We start from the raw sequence: 21,060 nt of genomic DNA on the forward strand, positions 1-21,060 counted from the left end.
CCAAACCCAGCAGCACTGTGCTCGGAGCATAGCTCTGTCAGTCAAACTCACCAGCAGCAACTCAGGTTAGAAATGCTCCTGCTCACATTGCCTGGAAGCATAACCAGCCATTAATCTGTGAAAGGGACATTTATTTAAATGGCCCCAGTGAAAACACTTACGGAGGTTTTTCAAAGACCAACACTCCTGAAGTCGTCACCAAAGGTGCCAAGGTGTCAGCGTTCTGAGACCAACTTAGTCATTCAACTTGTATTTCAATATGAGGCTATGTGTAATTTTGTAGAAGCAACATTAAAAGAATATTAAATACTGGCAATACACAAATTTTCTTTTTTCCTTCAGATTCTGTGCAAAGATTTATATTTGCCCCTCCATATTTTCAGGGTGTCAGCAGGAAAAACAAATCATGAAATGTTATATTAGGTCTTCTCAGGACACTTGTACAATCACCCACATTTAACATCTTTGGTCAAAGAGTTCTGATCCACTCATTCAGAAACAGCTCAGAAGACTTAACACTGTCACCTGTAACTCTTCCAGCTATTATATGAAATGCAAAAAAGTTCAATTCCTATACATGAAAGCACTTCAGGGGAAAAAAATATTGTAAGTACTAAACATTGCTTAAAGGGACTTTTCAGCTACACACTCGCCTCTTGCCTGCACAGAGCAACATCAAAAACACAGTAGCGCTGTAAAGGGGAGGACACCTAGCCCAACACCTCAGCAGCAACCCATGGCATGTCTGCAGAGAGCACAGCTATGCCTGGAAGGAAATGTCTGGGACACCACTGCTGACTGTGCTGTCCTGCTGGATGACACCAGGAACACACAAAATCGGAAACAGGCACTTAAAATTCTGAACTAGACTGAATGCTTTAGCTTGCCTTTCTACAAGGAAATCACTGCTTAAATTTTTTTGTCTTGGTCATCAAACAGGCTGGGACTTTCATAAAAAGAAACTAGTTTTACACTATAAGTGAACCCTGAAGATCACTTCCCATGGGGCTTTCCACAAGGCTCTTACTGATTTTGATTTTCTTTTGGTCATAGAATGCTTCCCAAAATTAACATTTTTCCAGAGACATTCATTTTCTACAAAGAATAAATAATGTAGAAAAAAAAAAAATGAACTGCCTGAGCTAAGTGGTGCCAGATGAGTTCCTGAAATCACAGGGCTTTGTTTTAAAGATTCCTGACTGCTGTGAAGTCATAGCAGCAAACGAGTGCAAAAACTCTGATGCCTTGAAAGATATCCCGAAGCCATATAGTGCCAAAACACCGGGCTGCAAGACTTCAGACATTTGCAGCCACATGACTCAGGCTTAAATTTCAAATACTTACCATTTTTTCCTTCTGACATAATATTTAATGAAACCAGAGTTCAGAAGTAGTATCAGTCCTGCTATACATGTCTTGCAGCAGTTTCTGCCTAGACAGCTGTTTGTGTGCTTACAACTAGCTTGTGTTTGGTTTAGAAAGGCTTTCCATATGCTTTAAAAATTGGAAAACTATTGTTTTAACTGACTGTATGCTGTTATTTTTAACACACATATGCATGTGAACACTGAAAAGGATTAGAAGCTCATTTTGAAAGCACCAATAGCATCTAAAACTACATTACAGCTGAACACATGCAAACATGTCACCAAACCACAGTGTCTGTGATCACCTAGAAGCCATCACACGTGTAGGTCTAGCCAGAGCTCACTTCTCTTTAGTGAAAAATCTTTTCAATGCTCCTGATACACGAAAAGCAATTGATGAGTATGCTAGCGGTAGTGGATGCAAGTAATATACATGAAATTAGCAACAATCTACAATCACAGAATTCAGAAGTAGATTGAAGATGCAAGGCTACAGGTATATTAACAAATTCCTGGAAAACAGTGCTCACAGCCCAGCCCAAAGGTGAGCAGCAATACCCCAATACTGCTGCTTTCCCTTTTTTCACTTCCATTAATAGCTACACTGTTGTTTTACTGCAGTATCGTAAGGATGTGGAAGTACACCACAGCAGCCACTCAAAGACTGTGGTAAAGCAACCTTACACAATCTTAATTCTTATGGACTTCAGAGGACCTACACAAGTTACATGATGGAAGAATTAAGCCCTGGGGCTCAGGAAATCCAACCTGCCCCAGTAAAGGACTTGAAGCTTTCTGCCCTTCATCACCCGCTTCACTTCATCTCATCTTGCCCACCCGCAGCACTCCTGCACGGTATTTCACAGCACATTAGAAGAGATGTGGAACGTTATGAAAGAAATAAATTCTAACAATACACTACAGCCATCCATTATTAAATCCTTGCCCAAAAATGGCCCCAAACTGTGGGTTTCAATCAGAATACTGATCTTCCAGATGAGCAGACAAGGAATTACTAAAGTCCTACTGTGAACACTTGGCCATCTGCATGCCTGTATGAAGCCAAGCAGTGTCCAGCCCAAAGCTCCATGACACAGCACCCCTGTCTGTTCCACTCTTCCCCTTCTCACTTATCTGAGCCCACCCCCTGTACCACCCACAGAAGCAGAGTGAGACTTTCTCCAAAAAGAGGGCCCATGAGCATGGCTCAGTTCAGAGACACCCGGCAACACAGCCTGAGGCTGGGCAGCACCAGCACCGCTGCACTGCTGCTCCGGGGGAAAAGCTGTTTGAACATGGGGATCCCTGTTACCCACACGTGTCAAGAGAAGCAGGGAAACTTGTAAGCAGGGATTATAAACAGCACAGCCTCGGAAACTATGCACCCACTGGGATTTATTATCTGGAAACAACATCTGGCATCAAGCTTCCAGGAAAAATTAGGTTACAAAGCAAATAGCAGCCACCTCTCAGGCTGTGAGAACACCTTGCTTGTTTTCAAACACCACTTCAGAGTCCTCACAGGAGCATCACTGAGACCATCAGCTCCAAAATCCCAGCTGTGCTGCCAAGGGCTGCTGAACCAAGCGCGGAGGGTACATTTGGAAATAGTTTTAAAGAAAGATTTCACAATATTTTTGGCATCATTTCAACAAGTGCCACTGCCACAAACATCAGGCCACAAATCAGTGCACACTGCTTATAACCATTGATAAGGTCTGCTGCAAACACAGCAAGGCAAATCAGATCAGGCAGGTACAGTGAGCTCCAGACTGGAGTCTCTGCATTCCCAGCAGGGGGAACGACCTTTAAATACCTGAAGCAACCTTGGTTGCTGCTCCAGAGAAGACTGGGATGTACACACATGTTCCATATGCTCACCTGCACTTTGCTGAACACAAGCCAGGAATGCCACCACAGAAATGAGAAGCTATAAAGTCTCCCAAACAGATACAGTCCCAGATCATCTCTCTTAAGTGTGAATAATGCTAATCCTGTATTACCTGAAAAATCATCATCTTCTTACCACATCAGAGACTCGCTGATCCCTGTGGTATATTCCTGCAACATCCCAGATATCTGATTTCACATGTAACTGAATGTCCCACTAACTTTGGAGGAAACAGACGAAACTTCAATGTTGCTACAGGTGAAAGAATCATAAAAAGTGAAAGGAAAGAAAAAGAAAAAGTAGGCTTTGCTGTATTATATTTTCAAGAAGAAATCTCAGTATCTACATTTTCTAGGTTATTCTTCTAATCCATTTAATTCAATTCTACATATCTTCCAGAAACAGAGAGGCTTCTTCATTAAACGGCAGCATAACAGGAAAAGCTTCCATCAGAGGGAAGTAGAGACAGGCTGGCAAAAACAAAATCAAACAAAACAAAAAACAAACCCAAATCAAAAAACAAGCTTATTCCAGCAAAGCCAGAAATCAAGGCTCTGGGAAGAGGGGCACATTTCAGCAGCAGATGAAGCTTTCAGCAGCAAATGGCCACAACAGCAGTGGGGACAAGTGCAGCTCATGCCCCAGCTCACTGTGTTCTGTAACCCAGCTGCTGATGACACTTCATTCCTATTGCGTATGCGTGAGCTTTGCTGCTGACCTCACTACTGGAATTGTACCATCCAGTCAATGCCAAAAACTTCAGCACAAACTATGAAACTTGACAGGACTGAGCACATTTGGAACAGAAGGAGATTTTGCGTGAACGGCAGCAGACCAGGAATGTGCAGCCTTGTCATCCTTTGAATGGTACTGGGAAAGGAGGCCCAAGAGCAATTGAGGAGCATGGCACAGTTGGTCAGAACATGACAGGAGCCTTCACACCATGATGGCCACTGCCATTTCAGTTAAACACACACAGCTTGCCTTAGCTCTGAGGGCAGGCCTGACCTGTACCAACAGGCATCCACTTCCAAAGGCAGTTCATACTTTCCCTTACTGAGCCAAGCCAAAAGAAATATTCTGAGAGATGAAAATATTTTCTTTGCCATTTTACTTAGTACAGAGCTACAGCACGGACTAACAATAGTTCTGCACTTCCCCACAGCTGGGTGTTGACACAAGATACATCTGTGTCAAAATAAAGTCACATACCATGCACACATTAGAACATCAAGAAAGCTGGGCCAGCTCCACACTTCCTGCACCCATACATCAGCCTGATGTAAAAGACAGGGCTGTATCTGCCATTACACATCCCCTAAATATCCTACAGTAGTGACTTGCCATAACTGTAATCCCAGAATACATTAATAGAGACCATAAGACATCATCTACCCTACCCAGTGACCACAAACCACCCTGCTATAACCAAAATCCCACACCCAGAGCCTTGCAACACTTGCTTATCAGCCAGAGAAAGCTAGTGATGCCAAGAACAAGCAGAGGGCCCCCTTTCAACACCCCCAGAGCACCAACATTTGTTTCACAGCAGTTATGTGCCGGGAGGGAGGGAACATGGGACAAAGACAGCAACATGGGACACCTGAAACTAAATTAAGATGTTGAGAGGGAGGAAGAAGGGAAAAAAGATGCATTTATAGCGTGCACAAGCTCTCCTCGGGGGGCCAGGCAGCGCTGCCAGCAGTTCTGGCCAGGCTGATGATTCAAAACATGTCAAGGGGAGATCAGACTACTTGAAAGAACCAGGCTTCAAGGGTTTTCTGCAGAAAAAAAAATCAGAGGGGTTGGGGTTATTAGATAGTTTATTGCCCATGTAACTCTAGCTCATATTTATATATATATGGATTAGGATTAAGCTTTCAGTTACAGGATCTCATCCTAGTTACACCAGCATCCTTCCCCTCACTGCATTCATTTTGTCCACAATTCACTATTTTGTTATTTAGCCCCTTGTGTGAACACAGACTTATTATGGGATTCCTATGACTTTTCCAAGGCTTTCTCCCCATTTCAGAAGCCGGCACAAGTCCAAACCATCCTTTAATTCTGCAATTTTGAGTCCCCAGATTTCTTTATTTTTTAGAGCATCTATAGTTATTCATGTACTTCCCCAGAAACTCCTGTTGGCAAAAAATGCATTTACAGGCACTCAGCATTTTGATCAGCTCAGGATGCCTGGAGACTCCAGCCAAAAGTAACCAAAGCACAAAGTTACTGGCCACTGCTGAGAACTTTGATGCTTGTGGCTCCCTTTCAAGAGGAGGGAGGAACACAGGCTCCCCTTGCTACAGGCTTGGGTTCTGCTGCAACAGGTAAGTGAGAAGCCCAGTGATCATTCATCTCCCCTCCTTACAGCCCTGGTTCCCCACAGCACAGAGCCATTCCCACCTGCTCCCTAAGGCCAGATCCCTAACAGTGCACAGGATACAGCTAAACAAGGCTAAACAAGGTTACACTCACAAGCTTATTCTGCAAATCACGAGCATTTGGTTCTCTTTAGCCTTGCATACTCTTGTAGGCAGTATCAGATATTTGTCATAATAGCACCTTGTTATTTTTAACACCTCCCTAATTCCACAAAGGGGACACAAAGCCATTCTGTGCAATCCAAACCAGCACAACACTACTAACCTAGGCTTTCCCTTATCTCCTTCCCTTCCGTCACCTTCTCCTTTGTTGCCAGCCACTGGGTGCAGCCTCACCTGAGGTCTGTCCCCTGCATGAGCATCTCCCCAGGGAACACCCCTGCCTCCACAGCGCCCAAGACCATTAACTCCTTCACTCAGGGCATGCTGCCGCTTGTGTCTAGCGCACAGGGAAAGAAATAACTAATAATACACTCACATAGTTTTACCCTGGAATCCATCAACTATGTATGTGGTACCTCATTTCTATCCACTAAAAATCAAGCTTTTCATTGCAGAGGAAAGTGTGGCTTTTTCAGACCAGGAATTATTCCCATTACTGGCTGGTGAAGATTAAAGCTCATGGATCTCTCAGCTTGGCTCTACTATCAACTCCAATCAAACTGCTGAAATTTCTGCTTGATGATCTCAAAGTAAATTCTCATTCTGAATTGCAAAAGAAGCGATAACCTTTTCTTGTCATCTGCTGTGCCCATTGATTCTTATCTAAGATATCCAATTCTCTCTCACTCGACACTTGCCCTGGAAAACTACATGAAACCGACGCAGTGGAACTACAAAGTGAGTTTTATTTCATCCTACTCTCTGCCTGTCTCGGATTTCCCCGGACTATGCAACACGCACACAAGCCACGCGAACAACGGCAGAGCCGGCACCGCACACCCGACCGCCGCCGGAGGGTGCGGCAAGGGGGTACCCCGGCGACCCTGACACATCCCGACCTCTGGGAGTGGGGGTGCCAAAGGACTCCTGCGGGACTCCGCATCCCCCGCGCGCCGCTCCGAGGAACCCTCACAACAGCACCTTGTTATTTTAGGCAGGGCCGGCCCGGGGGTGCCCCTCACCCGAGGCGGCGCCGGAGAAGCCCCCGAGCAGCGCGTCCCCCGCCGAGCCGCGCCGCCGCTCGCGGCCAGCACCCAACTCCACCGGGAGCGCCGGAGCCGCCGAGCAGCGACACTCGGGATGCCGCCGGGGCAGCGGCCCCGCACTGCGTGTGCGTGCGTGTCCCGTGTCCCCGCACACCCGCCCTCCGCGCCGGCGGGGGGAGAAGTTGCCACGAACTCCCGGTACGGGGGTGATGCTCCGCCGGTCCCGCTGCCACCCCGGAGCCGCGCGGCCCCGTCGCCCCCTGAGGCTCGGACCCCGGCCGGCCCCCCTACCTGCAGCCGCTCCGTGGCCGGCTGCCACATGGTGCCGCGGCGGCGGGAGGCGCTGCCGAGCGGGGCCGCGCGCGGCTCTCTGCGGGCGCACGCCCCGCCCCGCCCCGCCCCGTCCCGCCCACGCGTGGGGGCCACGCGCGGACCCGCCCGGCAGAGCCGGTCCTCGGGCACGGCCCCCCCGGGCTCGGTAACCATCCCCCGGGCACGGCATCCATCCCACCTGGGCACGGCATCCATCCCTCGGGCACAGCATTCGTCTCACCTGGGCACGGCATCCATCTACCTGGGCATGGCATCCATCGCTCGTTATAGCATCCGTCCCACCTGGGCAAGGCACCACCCAGGCAGGGCATCCATTCCCTGGGCACGGCATCCCCCGGACACGGCATCTCCGGGCACAGCACCGATCTCACCTGGGCACGGCCTCCATCCCCCCGGGCACGGCAAACATCCCACCTGGACGCCTGTGCTGACCGGGACAGCGCGTCCCCCCAGGCGCTGGCACAGCCCGGCGTGTCCCGGCCCCGCACGGGCTCTCGGACAGCGGTGCCGGTCTCCCCACTGTCGTTCGCTGTGCGCTGCCTGGGAGGGTACCCCCTCGCTCAGAGGAGCCTTCCCCATGGGACGCTGCCTCACCGCAGCTGAAACTTTTTCCTCCGGTTCTGCAGGTGGCTCAAGCTGCTGCCAAGCACGTAGGACGTGTCAGGGCTCTGTAAGGCCGCTGCTGCTGGCAGTGCGGGGTCACGGAGCACAGGGAGCCACCAGCTGGGGGCAGGATCATCCCTGCCCGGTCAGTGCCGGGGTGGTCCCCCCGAGGAGCCAGCACCAAACCAGCATCAAGGCCACATTCAGCTGTTTCATGGTGTCGGGCATCCCAGCTGTGCCCCAACACCCTCAAGGACAGACACACACACTCTAGAGGTCTGCAGGCACTGCTCTTCCCTGTGGAGGCCAGAAATGCCACAAAAAAGCAAAGTCTCTGCAGGTTCCAAAGCTGCACCAAGGAACCTTTTTTCCAGACACAAAAGCTGCCCCTGGCCCTCCCTGCTCCCCTTAGGCTGCCTGGATAATGCCTCATGCTTGGATGCAGGAGGATTTGTTAAAAACCCAGAGGAGCCCATGTCATACTTGTCCTGAGCACTGACCACCACATCCCACAGGCTGCAAGCCAGGCTCCAACACATTGTGGGTGTGTGACCCCGGGGACACAGCGTATCTTTTCTGTGTCAGTGTTTTAAATAGCAAGGAAAAGCAATATTGAAGAGAATCTTCTCAAAACAACAGGCATCAGGCTCACCTGTGTGCAAACCATGACCTTTGTCAGGGTAGCTCTGCCACAGGATCCATCTCAAGGACCAACACCTTGCAGGATTTGGGCGAGGCTGGATGTGATCAGAGCAAGACTCAATGAACATGAACTTTTAGATTGTTTCTGGAAAGATTCCACCAGTACGTCCCTGGGCAGTGATGGCCTGATTAAAGCAATTCAAGTGTTGCAGCTCCATTTACTGATGCATCACCCCCTTCCTTCCCCTCCAGGAAGGGAAGCACCAATTCTGCACCAGCTCTCAGCCGAGATGCCCACTAGAGCTCTGTCCAAAAACCATGTCCCTGTCACACCACTGTTTGTTTCAACTGGTGCCAACACTGCTGCACAAGTGAGGCCTTTTCTAAAAGCCTCACTCTTCCTCAAGTGAGCTCTGGAGCAGCTTCATCGACCGTTCCCATATGGATAAATCCACCCACCACCATTTCCTGAACCAGCTAGGAGCTGGCACAACCCAGGCTGTCAGCAGCAGGGCACACAAAGGAAGTTCAGGATCTGCAATTAGCAGGAGACCAACCCTGGGGCTGGAGGCTGCTTCTCTCTTGGTTTACATGACTTTTATACAAATGAAAACGATTGGGGAGGGAAATCTGCATTTGCTATGAAATGGGTGGCACATTATGAGAACAAACAAATTGCTTAATTTCAAAAAAGGATATGAAAACAAGAGAAAATGAATTCTGTAGGCTTCAGGCTTTAGTTGTATGAGAAAAATGTAGGAATATGCTCACACATGGGGAGGAGCAGCTCAGCTGCACATTTTTGAAATCCAACTGTTGATTAGGAAGCAATCTGTGAACCCCTGAGCCCCACCAGCATCCTCTCCAAGCCTCACCAAGGCAGCAAAGTGGCACTATGGGGAAGAGAGCACCTTCTGCTCATGTTGGTTTAGTCTCCAGGTGTGCTCTGCACCATGGGCTGTCTCAGGAAATTCAGCTGGTTTGCCTTTTTAGTCATGCCCCATGACAGCTCTGCAGGAAACCTGGTTTTCAGCTGGGCCAGGTGCTGCTGGGGTGGTCAGGCACCAGCCAGAGCCCAACTCAGGAAATGATTCATTAAACTTGGGTGAGTTCATGTCACAATCTCACTAAGATTAGGTCATTTCTACCTAGACTTTCTAATATTTTAATCCAGGCATCATTTTTTATTTGGTATTTAAGCTGTTCTGCATTAGGTAAGGTCCTGCTCCAAGCCAGTCAGAGATCTTTCACTTAAACAAATAGTGTGAATTCCTATTTCCAGGATGTACTGTGTTCCAGAATGTGCCTGTAAGAAGATACAGAGGTTTTTTCTATTAATTTTCCTTTAACTGTGCCAAATTGTGATGTTTCTCTTCTCAGAATGAGTTAAGACAATTCTTTCCAAAGACTGCAATACATTACACAGGTTGGTCCCACTTCTCTCAGTCTCCTTCCTTTCAGTGCTCACAGGACAGAAATACTGGAGCCAGGGGAGATCTTGCATTTCAAAAGGGAGTATTGGATGCATTAGGACCAATTTTACTTTTATTCAGATAATATATCTGAAGCGTTTCCTGTGACTCCAGGATATTTTGTGTCTTTTAATGGCTTCTAGTTATTGGGTTTGTCTTTCTTTTGCACCATCTCATCCCCTAATAAGGATTATTTTATTTAAGGTCTTTATAGCAATATAGCTCCCCTGCATTTGAAAAGAAAAATAAATTCTTTTGGCTTTAACTACAGCATTGCCTTTTTAATTAACTAAACTCATCCAATTGCTGATCCCATTGAATTATTTGACTTCAAAAGCTCAATTTAGCTTTAGAAGCACTTATTTCTCACTGAAACACAACTAGAAGAGTCATTCAGTTATTTAAACGCTGCTTCCCCAAATATTTTGCAGACTTTGCATGTCCTGGTTCCAAGATCCTCTTTTTGATTATGCAAGTTTACAAAGCATACAGAACTCATTAAACACATCTCTTTTTTATTACTAATTCAGTTTACCTTGTATTTGCTTTTGTAGAGTAAGTTTGACTAATTAGCAAATTTAATGTTCTATAAAGGGCTGTAATTAATAGCATACTTCCAAAATCTAAATACACTTGTTACTCTTAAACACTTTGTCAAATCACCTGAAGCAAATGCAGCTACCCTGCACAGATGGCACCAGACACCTCATCTGAGCTTTCCAATATTTCTCTGAAAACATTTTTAGTGCGTAAGCAACCCAAAATATACTCTCCAAGTAATCCAAACTGTTTTTTCTGACAACTATTACATTTTAACATTCAAGGTAACAATAAACGTATTTTTATGTAGAACTTCATTTCATGCAGATGACAAAGCTGGATAGGATGGTATGGCCTCAACTTTATGTCATATAAATATTGCAGAGGGAACACCCAAGTTGGAGATTTCTAGTTCCCATGGCAGGGAGCACACTTTGGAGTGTGGGCATGGGGAAGCTGCAGTGAGGGCATTACCTGGGGAGGACACAGCTAGGCTGGGGCTCCAGCACCACAGCCAGCCATGGGATGGAGCCAGGGGCAGCATCAGAGCACTGGCAGTTTGCAAACAAACACGGACAGCAGAAACCTGGGGTTTGAGGGGTCTCAATCATTTGCAGAGTTCAGAGGCTATTGAGAAGCAACTTCAATGTACATGTGGTGACAGACACACCCTCTTTGCTGGGAGCAGCAGCATCTAAAGGTCTGGTTCTGATTCCTTGCCAGGGATCTCTTTAGGCACGGTCCTGTTAAACTAGCAGCAATTCAACAGTAAGAATGTTTCATTTAAATACTGGCAAAGTACAGACCACATTATCTTCAAAGGCCCTTTCAGTATTGTGTTTTGCTATTTTGAAAGGGAATTCCATTTACATCCCTGCTTACTGTATAATCCCTAATGTTATTTAGTAATAATTTTCATTTTGATTGTGTAGGCACATAGAGATGATTATGCAGACACTGGAGTGCAGCTCCACCAAAGGTGGTTCAGCAGAGGGCACTTCTGCTCCCAATGCATCTGCCTTAATCCCCTCTACAGGTATTTTTAAATGGCATCAGGAGACACTATAACCTGAAGCAGTGTGGTGTTAATGATTTGTGAAATTGAGGCAGCAGTAAGTATCCCAGTCAAGGGAGATAAGTCAGGTGTGGATATACCATACTCTCCCAGCCATCCACATTGTGCTTGCCAGGGAAAATGAGGTCCTGATTTCCAATTTGTTGGGGAAGCTCTTGCTGGCGTTCCCATAGCGACCAGGTGTCTTTAATTACCTGTGCTGCTGCCACAGAGCTTGTGTTTCTGATTCCCTCTTCAGCTTTTACTACCCGACCACCGTCCCCAGTTACCAGGACAGCTAAGTCCCTTCCTCTTCCGAAAGTTCAGTTTTGGAGATGGATGGACTAAATAAAAGCATGAAATGCATAGGTAGTGATGTATTTGGCCATGTTTATGTGATATCCCTTTTTTCTTATCACCTCTAGAGGTCTTATTTTTAGAAAGGCAGAGAGATATTTGATCTTACTTTTCCTTCATGTTGGCACTGTACTGGTCCGGCTCACAGCAGCAGAGAAAATAAAGCACCAAAGCCATGGCAGGTCAACGAGTGCAGAAGGAAGGTTGCTGCAAAGGTCTTGCATACATTTAAAAGGGCACAACACTTCTGTGAAGGACAAAATACACGATACTAAAAGGGGGAGCAAGTTTTATTCTGCCTCTGCCAGGCAGCCCCTCCATGGTCCCTGCAGGAGCCCCGGTGAGCGAGGGAAGCAGGGCTGTCAGCCTCCCAGCAAACACAGAGTTGGTCTTTTGGGGATGCCAAGTCCCTCGGGCCAGCAGCACCGAGGCTGTTTTTCCCTGGCCAGCCCCGGGGACGAAAGGCCGAGTCTGTGGGCGCTGGCAGCGGCCGCGCTGCGGGGCTGCGGCCTCTGGGCTCCGTGCCTGGCGGCCCCGCGCCAGCGGGCAGCGACAGCCGGCCTGGGGGAATTCAGGCCATGGAATCTGGGCCGCACAGGCGGCGAGAAAAGCGTCTGCAGAGAGCAGCAGCGGCGGATGTGATGGGCAGCCCCCGGCCGGGCACTGCAGCCATCCGGGCGCGGGGACGGGCGAGAGGCGGCGCGCACGGGGAGAGCTCCGGCCGTGCCCAGGCCCGCTGAGGGGCCCGCTGAGGGCAGCAGGCCGGGCCGAGGGCAGCGTCCCCAGAGAGGAGGGGGCACTCCGAGCAGAGAGGCAGCAAGGATGCACAAGGAGAAAATCCCAAGAATTTCCTGCTTCCTGCAGAGCCCCACCCGGGGTGTGGGGGCAGTGATGGCACGCAGGGCAGGGGAGAGGACAGGAACACGGGACAGGAGGATCAGTCGTCACCTCCCCCGGGAATGTTCTCGCCGCGTCACCGCTGGCACAGCTGCTGGCCAGACACCTCCTTGCAGGAACACTGATATTTCCCAGGCAGCCTCCAACAGCAAATCCTGCATGAACAATCTAAAAAAGCTCAAGTCCAGCTCTTAATGCACCAATTAATCTTGTAAGCAGCAGAAAATGAGGGCCAGAAAATCTTTGGGTTGACACATGCCAGATGCTTAAACATTTGTTCTCTCTTAGTCCAGAAAAGCTTGAAACAAGACCTGTTAAGACCCCTGTCCACCTTGTGCACCTTTGACTGTATTGTCTTTATTTGTTAATTACCCATAATGATTATTAAGTACTTATTTGTCTGACAAAAAGAAATATGTACCTCTACAAATCTGTCAGAGATCCTGATGACCCTTACACCAGTTTTACAGAAAGTTAAATCCATGGCATCTGCATAGCTCCTGATCATGACACTTTTCTGGGTTGCACAGATGTGATTCAGTGAATTGAATTCAAATTACTTCTGATTTTTAACAACATAAGAGAGAGAAGAATCATGTCTATATAGATAAGCTGGTTTTGAGACTGAAGAGACTGAAAGTATAAAAATGCATGAAGAATGATAAATGATAAATAATACTGTGGGCAATTTTACATGCACAGGATATTCCCTCAGAATAAGAAAACTTACCAAGAAAAGAGACTTTTGACAGTCTCAAATCACATCTTTTCTTTGCAGAGCATCATTATAGCAAGAAGAAGATTTGGAAATCTGTCATCTAGATTTCACCATCCCAGCTACCCAATTTTATCCATTAAAATAGGAAGTTACCAGAAGCCACACTTCCTATTTCAGTGACACATCCCCAGTAGTTATTCATAGGCTTAGGGAGACTGGTCAGCTGTGTGGCAATCCAGGAGATGTTTCTCCTTCCCTCCCTTAAGCATGGCAATATAGAGCGCTGCTGCAACAATCAAAACTCCCTGGAAATGACTGTGCCCACAAGCATTGTTTAAGAGATAAATCCAGGTAATTTTCAAATTACTCTGCTGAGCTGTCCATGGCAGAGTGTGCAACAGCATTGGTGTCATTTGTTTAGTGCACTCACTGTCCCCACAGCCAACACCTGGTACCAGTAACAGCCTAATGGCTGAGTATGGCCAAGCACAGAAAGGGGCAGAAAGCCAAGACCACTGTAGGACAAGGGACATGTATTCCCTGTTCTGCAGTGATCAAAAACTAAAATGGATGAGACAGGAAACAGAGCAGAGTTCAAGGACAAAACAATACTTCAATTCACCCCAGTCCCAACTAAGAAAAGGCAGACAGGTAAGCCAGAAAGGGCTGCCCTCTTTGTCCCTAACCTGGGCACTGCACTTATTGGGAAGAATTTCAACATGTGTCACTGGGTAGATGTGAACTGATTTTCTGGCAAATACCCATAAAAATTGTAAATAGAGATTTACAAATCATCCAGAAGAGCACAAGAATCATCCTCTTTTGTGCTATAATTTAGTGGACTTGAGTCCTTTCTAAGTTCTTGGGAACCAGAGTGAGTGAACCAGAGCCCTCACAGAAAGTATAAGGCTGATGCCATCAACATTTCACATAAGATTTTACCAAGTCTTGCAACTCAAAGAGCTCTATAAATGCAAAAATACTTTAACCCTAGAATAGGCAAAAATGCATAACAGAAAGTTAACAAACCTCCAAAGTCCTTCATTAAGCTTATGCTTAAATTTCATCACAAACAGTGCCCAGCACAGCAATGCAGCTGGTCTCCTAGGCTTTGCTCAGCATTGTGCAGAGCTTGTTTCAAGCAAAGAGCAAGAGATTGGTTACAGACCTAGACCTGAGACAGGCAGAGGGACTCCCAGTGGATCCATACATGAAAATGCCAATTCCATGTGGCCAGAGCAGTTTTTATACATGTAACATATCTATAAGTAATTATGAGTTATTATGAGATGGGATTTGCATTTGTCTTTTCAAAAAGAATTGTCTTTTTAAAGAGATTCAAGGGTTGTGTGCCTCTTTGGTGTCTGACAAAGAAGAATACATCCCCTTGCTGAGGGAAGGGATTTGCCAACTATTGCTACATAATATTACACAGAAAATTGCACTCATAAATCACCCTTGACACTAGAGTTTGAAGGAGAGGGATTTTAAGTCAGAGACAACACATAAACAAAAAAGAGAGAGACAATGAATTCTCAGAAATCTCAAGGCTGAGTTGCTTTTGAATGAAGACCACATTTAACTGTTAATTTGAAGTCTGATAATTCTCTGTCCTCAATTTCTGCCCTCTTTGAGAGGTACTGCCTTATGGGGAAAGAGAATGTGGCTTTATTGCTTATGCAAAATCAGAGCTTCTTGAAAAATGATTGGAAAAACATGGATAGTGCTAGGCCAAATGCCAGGGTAGGGTAATAGTTTTGTTGTGAATTTTGCTTTTCTCTGCAGATGGCAGTCCCCTAAAGTGAGGGAAAATTAGATAGTATTAACCAGTTTTTACAGAAATTTTGTAGTTTCTTGCATGAAACTCCAAAATGTTATTAAAGCATCACTGTATTTGCCATTCAATAAACTAAACCACTGAATAATGTATTCCAAACAAAATCTTCCAAAATTCAGCAACATATATCACTAAGCAAATCACAGCTGTGAGACATTTTAATTTAAACCTGACATGGCTGTCAATACTGCTAGCTTACCACCTCATTTTAAATCTCACGTGCTTTAAAGAAAAATAACCCTTCAAATCTCTCAGGGATTAAGGCATCTCCATGGAATTGTAAAATATTCTCTCCATGGAAATGAAGTGATCAAAAGACAGAGGAAAACGGATAAACTCCACACCTAATTCAGCCCTCTAAAAATCTTCTCCTGTCTTTGTCCTTATTGCACACAGGCAAGACAGGGCACCGGGAAAGAGGGGAGCAACATGATGAGTACTGGAGATAAAAATAACTGGTCATCATCTTTCATATGTAGAACAACTTCAAGTCCAAATTCATGGCAAGATGAAAGTGAAATGGCATAATAGGCACATGGAAAAGCAGGTCTGTCCTTAGTTACACGACTTTCTGTCAGCTTTGTTTTGACAGACCTTTCTAGCAAATGCCATACAAAGGCATAACAACTGAAATAAATGTTCAAATTAAATTAATAGGAGGAACTGGTGTCATGTACAGACCACAAATAAGACATTGTGGACAGCACATTTTAGGTACAAAATCCTTGAATTAAATTATTCTGCATCATGACACGTTACTGGATGGTTGCCTTATTCACATGATAGATGCAACATAGCAAATCAAACAACCACAGGCTGATCTGTAGAATAAATACCAAGGCCATACACCCATACACTGGGATCTACAAACACCCTTTTCAGCAAGCTGATGCTGCTTTCTGCTGTCTGTAACCTATCCATATACCTCTGTTCTCAGAGAGAAAGAACCATAACTGGAACGTGTTGTTTGTGCTCTCTCTGTCCCAATACAATATAGAAAATAAGCTTCTAGGAGGCCAAATTGCACCAACAGTGATCACATATCCAACAATTACAAATGGGGGTGAGAACAAAATATTCTGCTGACAAACTAATTAGTAATGCAGCTCCTACATGCCAAAATAACCTCCATTGCATTATGCTGTTTGCTTCTCCACAGAAGCTGCATGCATTTTTGTTACCTTATGCATCTTGTATTTGCCTTATAGGCTCAGATTCCAGGCAGATTTAGTTCAGATTACTTCAAATCCATAAGTCAATAAAATACCATGGTGAAAATAGGAACAGTCACACTCATTTCCTTGAGTGGTTGGACTGAGATCCATGCAGAGTCCCATGCAACCTTTCTCATATGGAAACATGAATGGAGTCCAAAGTTTAGGACCCTGCACATCCAGACTGTTGTCTGTGTGTGTTCTACTCCCAGGAGATGGAAGAGAAGCCACAGCTGACCTCGTAAGAGAGCTCTGTCCTGTTGTGAGGAGCTACCTCTGACAGGAAGTAGACCAGTTCACAGGAAAAGAAACAAATCAAAAATTTAGGCCGAAGGACATCTTGACAAGACAACACTGCTGCCAGAATGATAAACAGGATCTCTCAGGGACTGTGGGATGCTAGCAAAAAGTCCAGGCTCAGGGAGATAGAGCAGATTGTTTTCCTTAGACTGATCTGTTATTGAAGAAAGCATAGCAGTCCAGCTTATTTTCCTAAATGATTAACTTTGCTGCCTTTTCTGCTCAGCACATCAGATAAAGAAGCTTATTCAGTTAGCTTATTTATTTACATTCCTTTGCCAGAGATCTCACCAAACAAAGCCTATTTGATGATTTATTCTTTGCTAAAGGGGAAGCTTATTTACAATAATCATCTTATCATAAACGTCTTAAAAGGAGGATTTGAAACTGGAATTCATAATAACAGAGAAATCTGACTTTTCCAGAGAGGTCATATTTGTTATCCATTTTGCACTGCAGAAGAAAAGAAGCCAGCTGAGCCCAGATGAAGTTGGATATGGCATAACTGCTTTGAAAGTTTTGTTTGTTTTCACTGGTTGACCCGTGTCCAGTTGGAAGGAATCACCTTCACCCACTTGGAGCCATTCCAAAACATGAAGGGGGGAAAGGATATAAAGGGTTCAGATGCTGGGTCCTACAGGGGGGATTCTGCAGCACAGAAGTTGCACCAGGGGGATCATCTCTAGTGCAAAGATGATTTCTGAGGGTCACCTCTCCAGGGACCAGCACATCAGACTGAGCAGGAGCTGAAAGCACATCACACTCTGCTGCTTGGCAGCAATCTCCAGCATTCTCAGGTAGCAGCAGCACCTGATTGCTCAGATGCCAGACTCCGGCTGCTCTCATCCCCCTGATGAGATGTTTAAGATGGACATAAAAGTGTCTCAAATCTGCTTAATGCCACCCCTCCTGACCCCACACAACTACAGTGTTTTTGCAGATGCTCAGCCAAAGTCTCAAGGGACAGAAGACAAACTTGCAGGGAGGAGATGGAGCAGATCAGCTCCATGTCTCTCATTTGGCACCAGCTCTCTGCTTTGCCCTTCTCTCACTGCTCCCCTGCTCATGCAGAGCATTTCCTAAGGGTAATGGATGCTGAGAGAGAAAACAAATTTTAAGCAAGAATTTTGTCCATATTTTGTTTTAAAATAAAGGGTGCCTCAAAGCTGTAAGCCAGTGCACATTTCTCTCAGCAGGTTGGAAGAGAAGGTTTAAATACACACTGGACTGCCCTGACTCCCTTTTTATATTTTGGGAACATGTCTGAACTCATTAGCTCTTGAAAATACACACATTTTAACTATTCATAGCAGAGCATAGCATGAGAGACTAAACTCTTCCCTGAATTAATCTGGCTTTCAGCTGCCCTCCATGATCCATGGGAGGACTGTACTTCTGCACCCCCTGTGAGGTCAGGAATACAAGAGCAGAGTACCATACAAACAGCAGTTCCAGCCCAGCTGCCCTGAGCAGCACATGAACCTCAAAAACATGGCAGCAGTGAAAAAAAAGTTTCCCAAAGCTGGTAACACAGCAAATACCTCCCACAGAAACCAGGCTGGAGGCACCCAAAGGGAGGACAGGCTGGATTTGCATCAGTCTGACGCAATGTGCCTGTCTGCTCTGCAGAAGCTGGGTGGTGGTGTGCAACATGAGAAGGAAATCTCTGAGAAATTTTGGACATGGAAGGATTTAGCCACATGAAGGGGAAATGAAGTTCCCTCTGGCAACACAAGTGAGGAGGGGCTCTTCAATTCCTCTCAGCCATTCACCCAGAATCATTTTCAGAGGTGTTGAGTTTATTCAACATCAGGTGTCTATTGCTATCAAAGAAGAAACTTCACATCTTCAGGAATGTCATAACTGCTCAGGCATTTCTCAGCAAAGCCCTGCTGGAGAAAAGCCATGCTGTTTCCAGAAATGAGGCTGAGACAAGATGAAAACATCAGTTATGTGACAGAAGTGTCACAACACAAAACTTCACTAAAATAAGCAATTTTTACTCCTATGGTCAGATCTTGTATATTTTTAGATGCCCAGAGACACCAAGCCACTTTCCCCCAAAACATCACACACGTTGTGTTTAAAATCCCATTGTTTTCAAAGGAATTAACCACACAGAGACTTTCACTGTTTGAAGATGCACTTATCGAGCTGAAGTCTCTTTTCATCTCTCATTCCCCTCACACTAGTGTAGCATTTGAACAGCTGCAGTGGAGGGAGAGCAGCAAAATGAAGTTGATGGGTTTGGAACAAGGTGTTGCCCAGCCCTGACTGACAATGCACAGGGCTATGCAGGAGCCCCATTTCTCCTTGCAACCTCTCATCTCATATGTGCTGTCCCCACACCCCATCCCCAGCCATGAGCATCCCTCTGAGCCCATTGCTTAATATACTAACAAGAACAGGGCTAGAGAGCTGAAAACAGAGTTCCTGCAGGCTCTGCTGAGTCAGGACTGCATCTCCAGGCCTTTCATCCTCTGTCTGCTTGCCCATGTGAGGGATGGGGCTGGCAGTGCCCCAATGTGACTCACGGCAGGGCCACTGCAGCCACTGCTGGTCCCGCCTGGCACGGGGACACAGCGGGGCTCTCGGAACCCCAGGAGGGAGGCATGGTCTGCACTCAGCTGCAGAAAGGCCGGGCCCCTCACCCAGAGAGCACCCCATGGCACAGCCCCTGCAGTGAGTGTGCCCTGGGGCCACAGCAGGCCTGGCTGGTGTGGAGACCTCATCTCCTTCTCAAGCTATCTGCACCTCTCAACAAATTCATTTCTCATTGTGCCTTTGGAAGATGAAGCGTGTTGGAGTTAGGAAGGACTGAGAGCCAGCTTGTTCCAAGTGTAAGATCTGTTACTGAACACTGGCTCTGATGTAGGACTGAGACTTCTCACCTGAGGGTTTGGTAGGGTGTCACCTCTGGAGCCCACACAGGAGGAATGCAGATTTCCAAAGCACCTCCCAGAGACAAGATGCAAGGAGAGGATGAATCTAATTGGTCTAATTTTTCTCAGCTAAAGTTAGATTTACACCTGCAGGTTTTAAAGGCAATAATTTGTATGGTTTTAGCCAATATGTGTTTTCTAGCTGTTGTGCTCAACTGCTCCCTCAGGCCTTGTATTTATTTCATACTGCACTTAGCCCAACCACATGGATAGGGTCACTGTCTCCATAATTTTGGACTGACTCTATCCAGAACCCATGTAAATGATGACATTTTCCTGATGGCACATGTATCACAACTCTGAGCTGCAGACAAGTTTCACAACACCTCAAGAAACAAGTAAGAAGACATGTGCTTGCTTCTGGGGAAAAAAAAAACACTCAACAATGTTTTCCTATCTCCAGATACAAGAGCATGTAAAAATAACCAAATTTGGAGAGTACACAAGCGCTGCAGCACATGTCATAGTAGAGATGGCCAGGACACAGAGAGTGTCACCACACAATATCACAAAGTTTCAACCCATACACAGTAACACCTTAACACTTCAGAAGGCTTCAGGTGTCTGCCCACACAGAGTAACATCAGGGCACTTCAGAAGGCTGCAAGCATCTGCCCTTCTTGTTCTTCAGCACAGCCTTCTATCCCCTCCTGTTGCTGCACTGCACCTGTGTGCCCTCTGCTCCCTTTGGTGGTTGCTCAGTGCCCCTGGGCACTCCATGGCTCATTGCTGTCAGTGCTGCTCACCTGCTGCTCACAGCTGTGCCCACTGGGGATGAGGCTCAGCCCAGACCCATCCAAATTACAACAAACTGTGCCTACACACAAGTACTAGAAGTTAGTGACAGGCCCAGAGTCTTGTCCAGGAGGAGCTGGAGGCTGTTAGGCCATTGCTAGGGGAAGAAGACATACAATCAGCCCTTTCTGCAACTGGATTATTTACAGGGGGAAAAGAAAAAAAAAAAAAGAAAAAAAGAAAAAGTGTAGCATATTAACAGCAAGGGGTATTTGCTATACATCTGTATTTGCTCTCTGTACAGAGCAAACCTCATATGGCTGGGGAAAAGGAAAGGAAATAAGCAGTGTCCCTTGCCCACATTCATGTATGTTCTCAGAACACAATCTTGTGTACAAAGACAGTAACCAACTTGTTCTTGCAGATTCAGAGCTGGGATACAAACACAAGATGGGTCTGTTCCCTCCAGGTCTTAGGACAGTTCCATCTGGCAGGCAGTGCAGTGCCTCACAAATATCTCACAAGTGCATGCATAACATGCCATCAGAGTTCAATAAAATAAATTGGAAGGAGACAAAGTAATTTTCAGAATACAATTCACAGGATGCACAGGATGATTTATA

General features: G+C 46.2%; 1 protein-coding gene across 3 annotated transcripts in view; it reads right to left on the bottom strand.

Moving 5' to 3' along the window:
- PID1 (phosphotyrosine interaction domain containing 1) overlaps positions 1-7,182 on the bottom strand; it is an 85,225-nt gene extending 78,043 nt beyond the window's left edge. Inside the window, exon 1 of one of the 3 annotated variants that reach the window (XM_059855328.1) lies at positions 7,085-7,182. In XM_059855328.1, the coding sequence (XP_059711311.1) occupies positions 7,085-7,114 (30 nt within the window). In that variant the 5' untranslated portion in view covers positions 7,115-7,182. Of the gene's footprint in view, positions 1-3,370; positions 3,518-7,084 lie in introns of those variants that run through there. The other 2 variants (XM_059855330.1, XM_059855329.1) reach the window with 2 other exon arrangements.
- Positions 7,183-21,060: the final 13,878 nt, after the last annotated feature.

This window comes from Haemorhous mexicanus, chromosome 10 (assembly GCF_027477595.1).
Source record: "Haemorhous mexicanus isolate bHaeMex1 chromosome 10, bHaeMex1.pri, whole genome shotgun sequence".
Lineage (NCBI taxonomy): Eukaryota > Metazoa > Chordata > Aves > Passeriformes > Fringillidae > Haemorhous > Haemorhous mexicanus.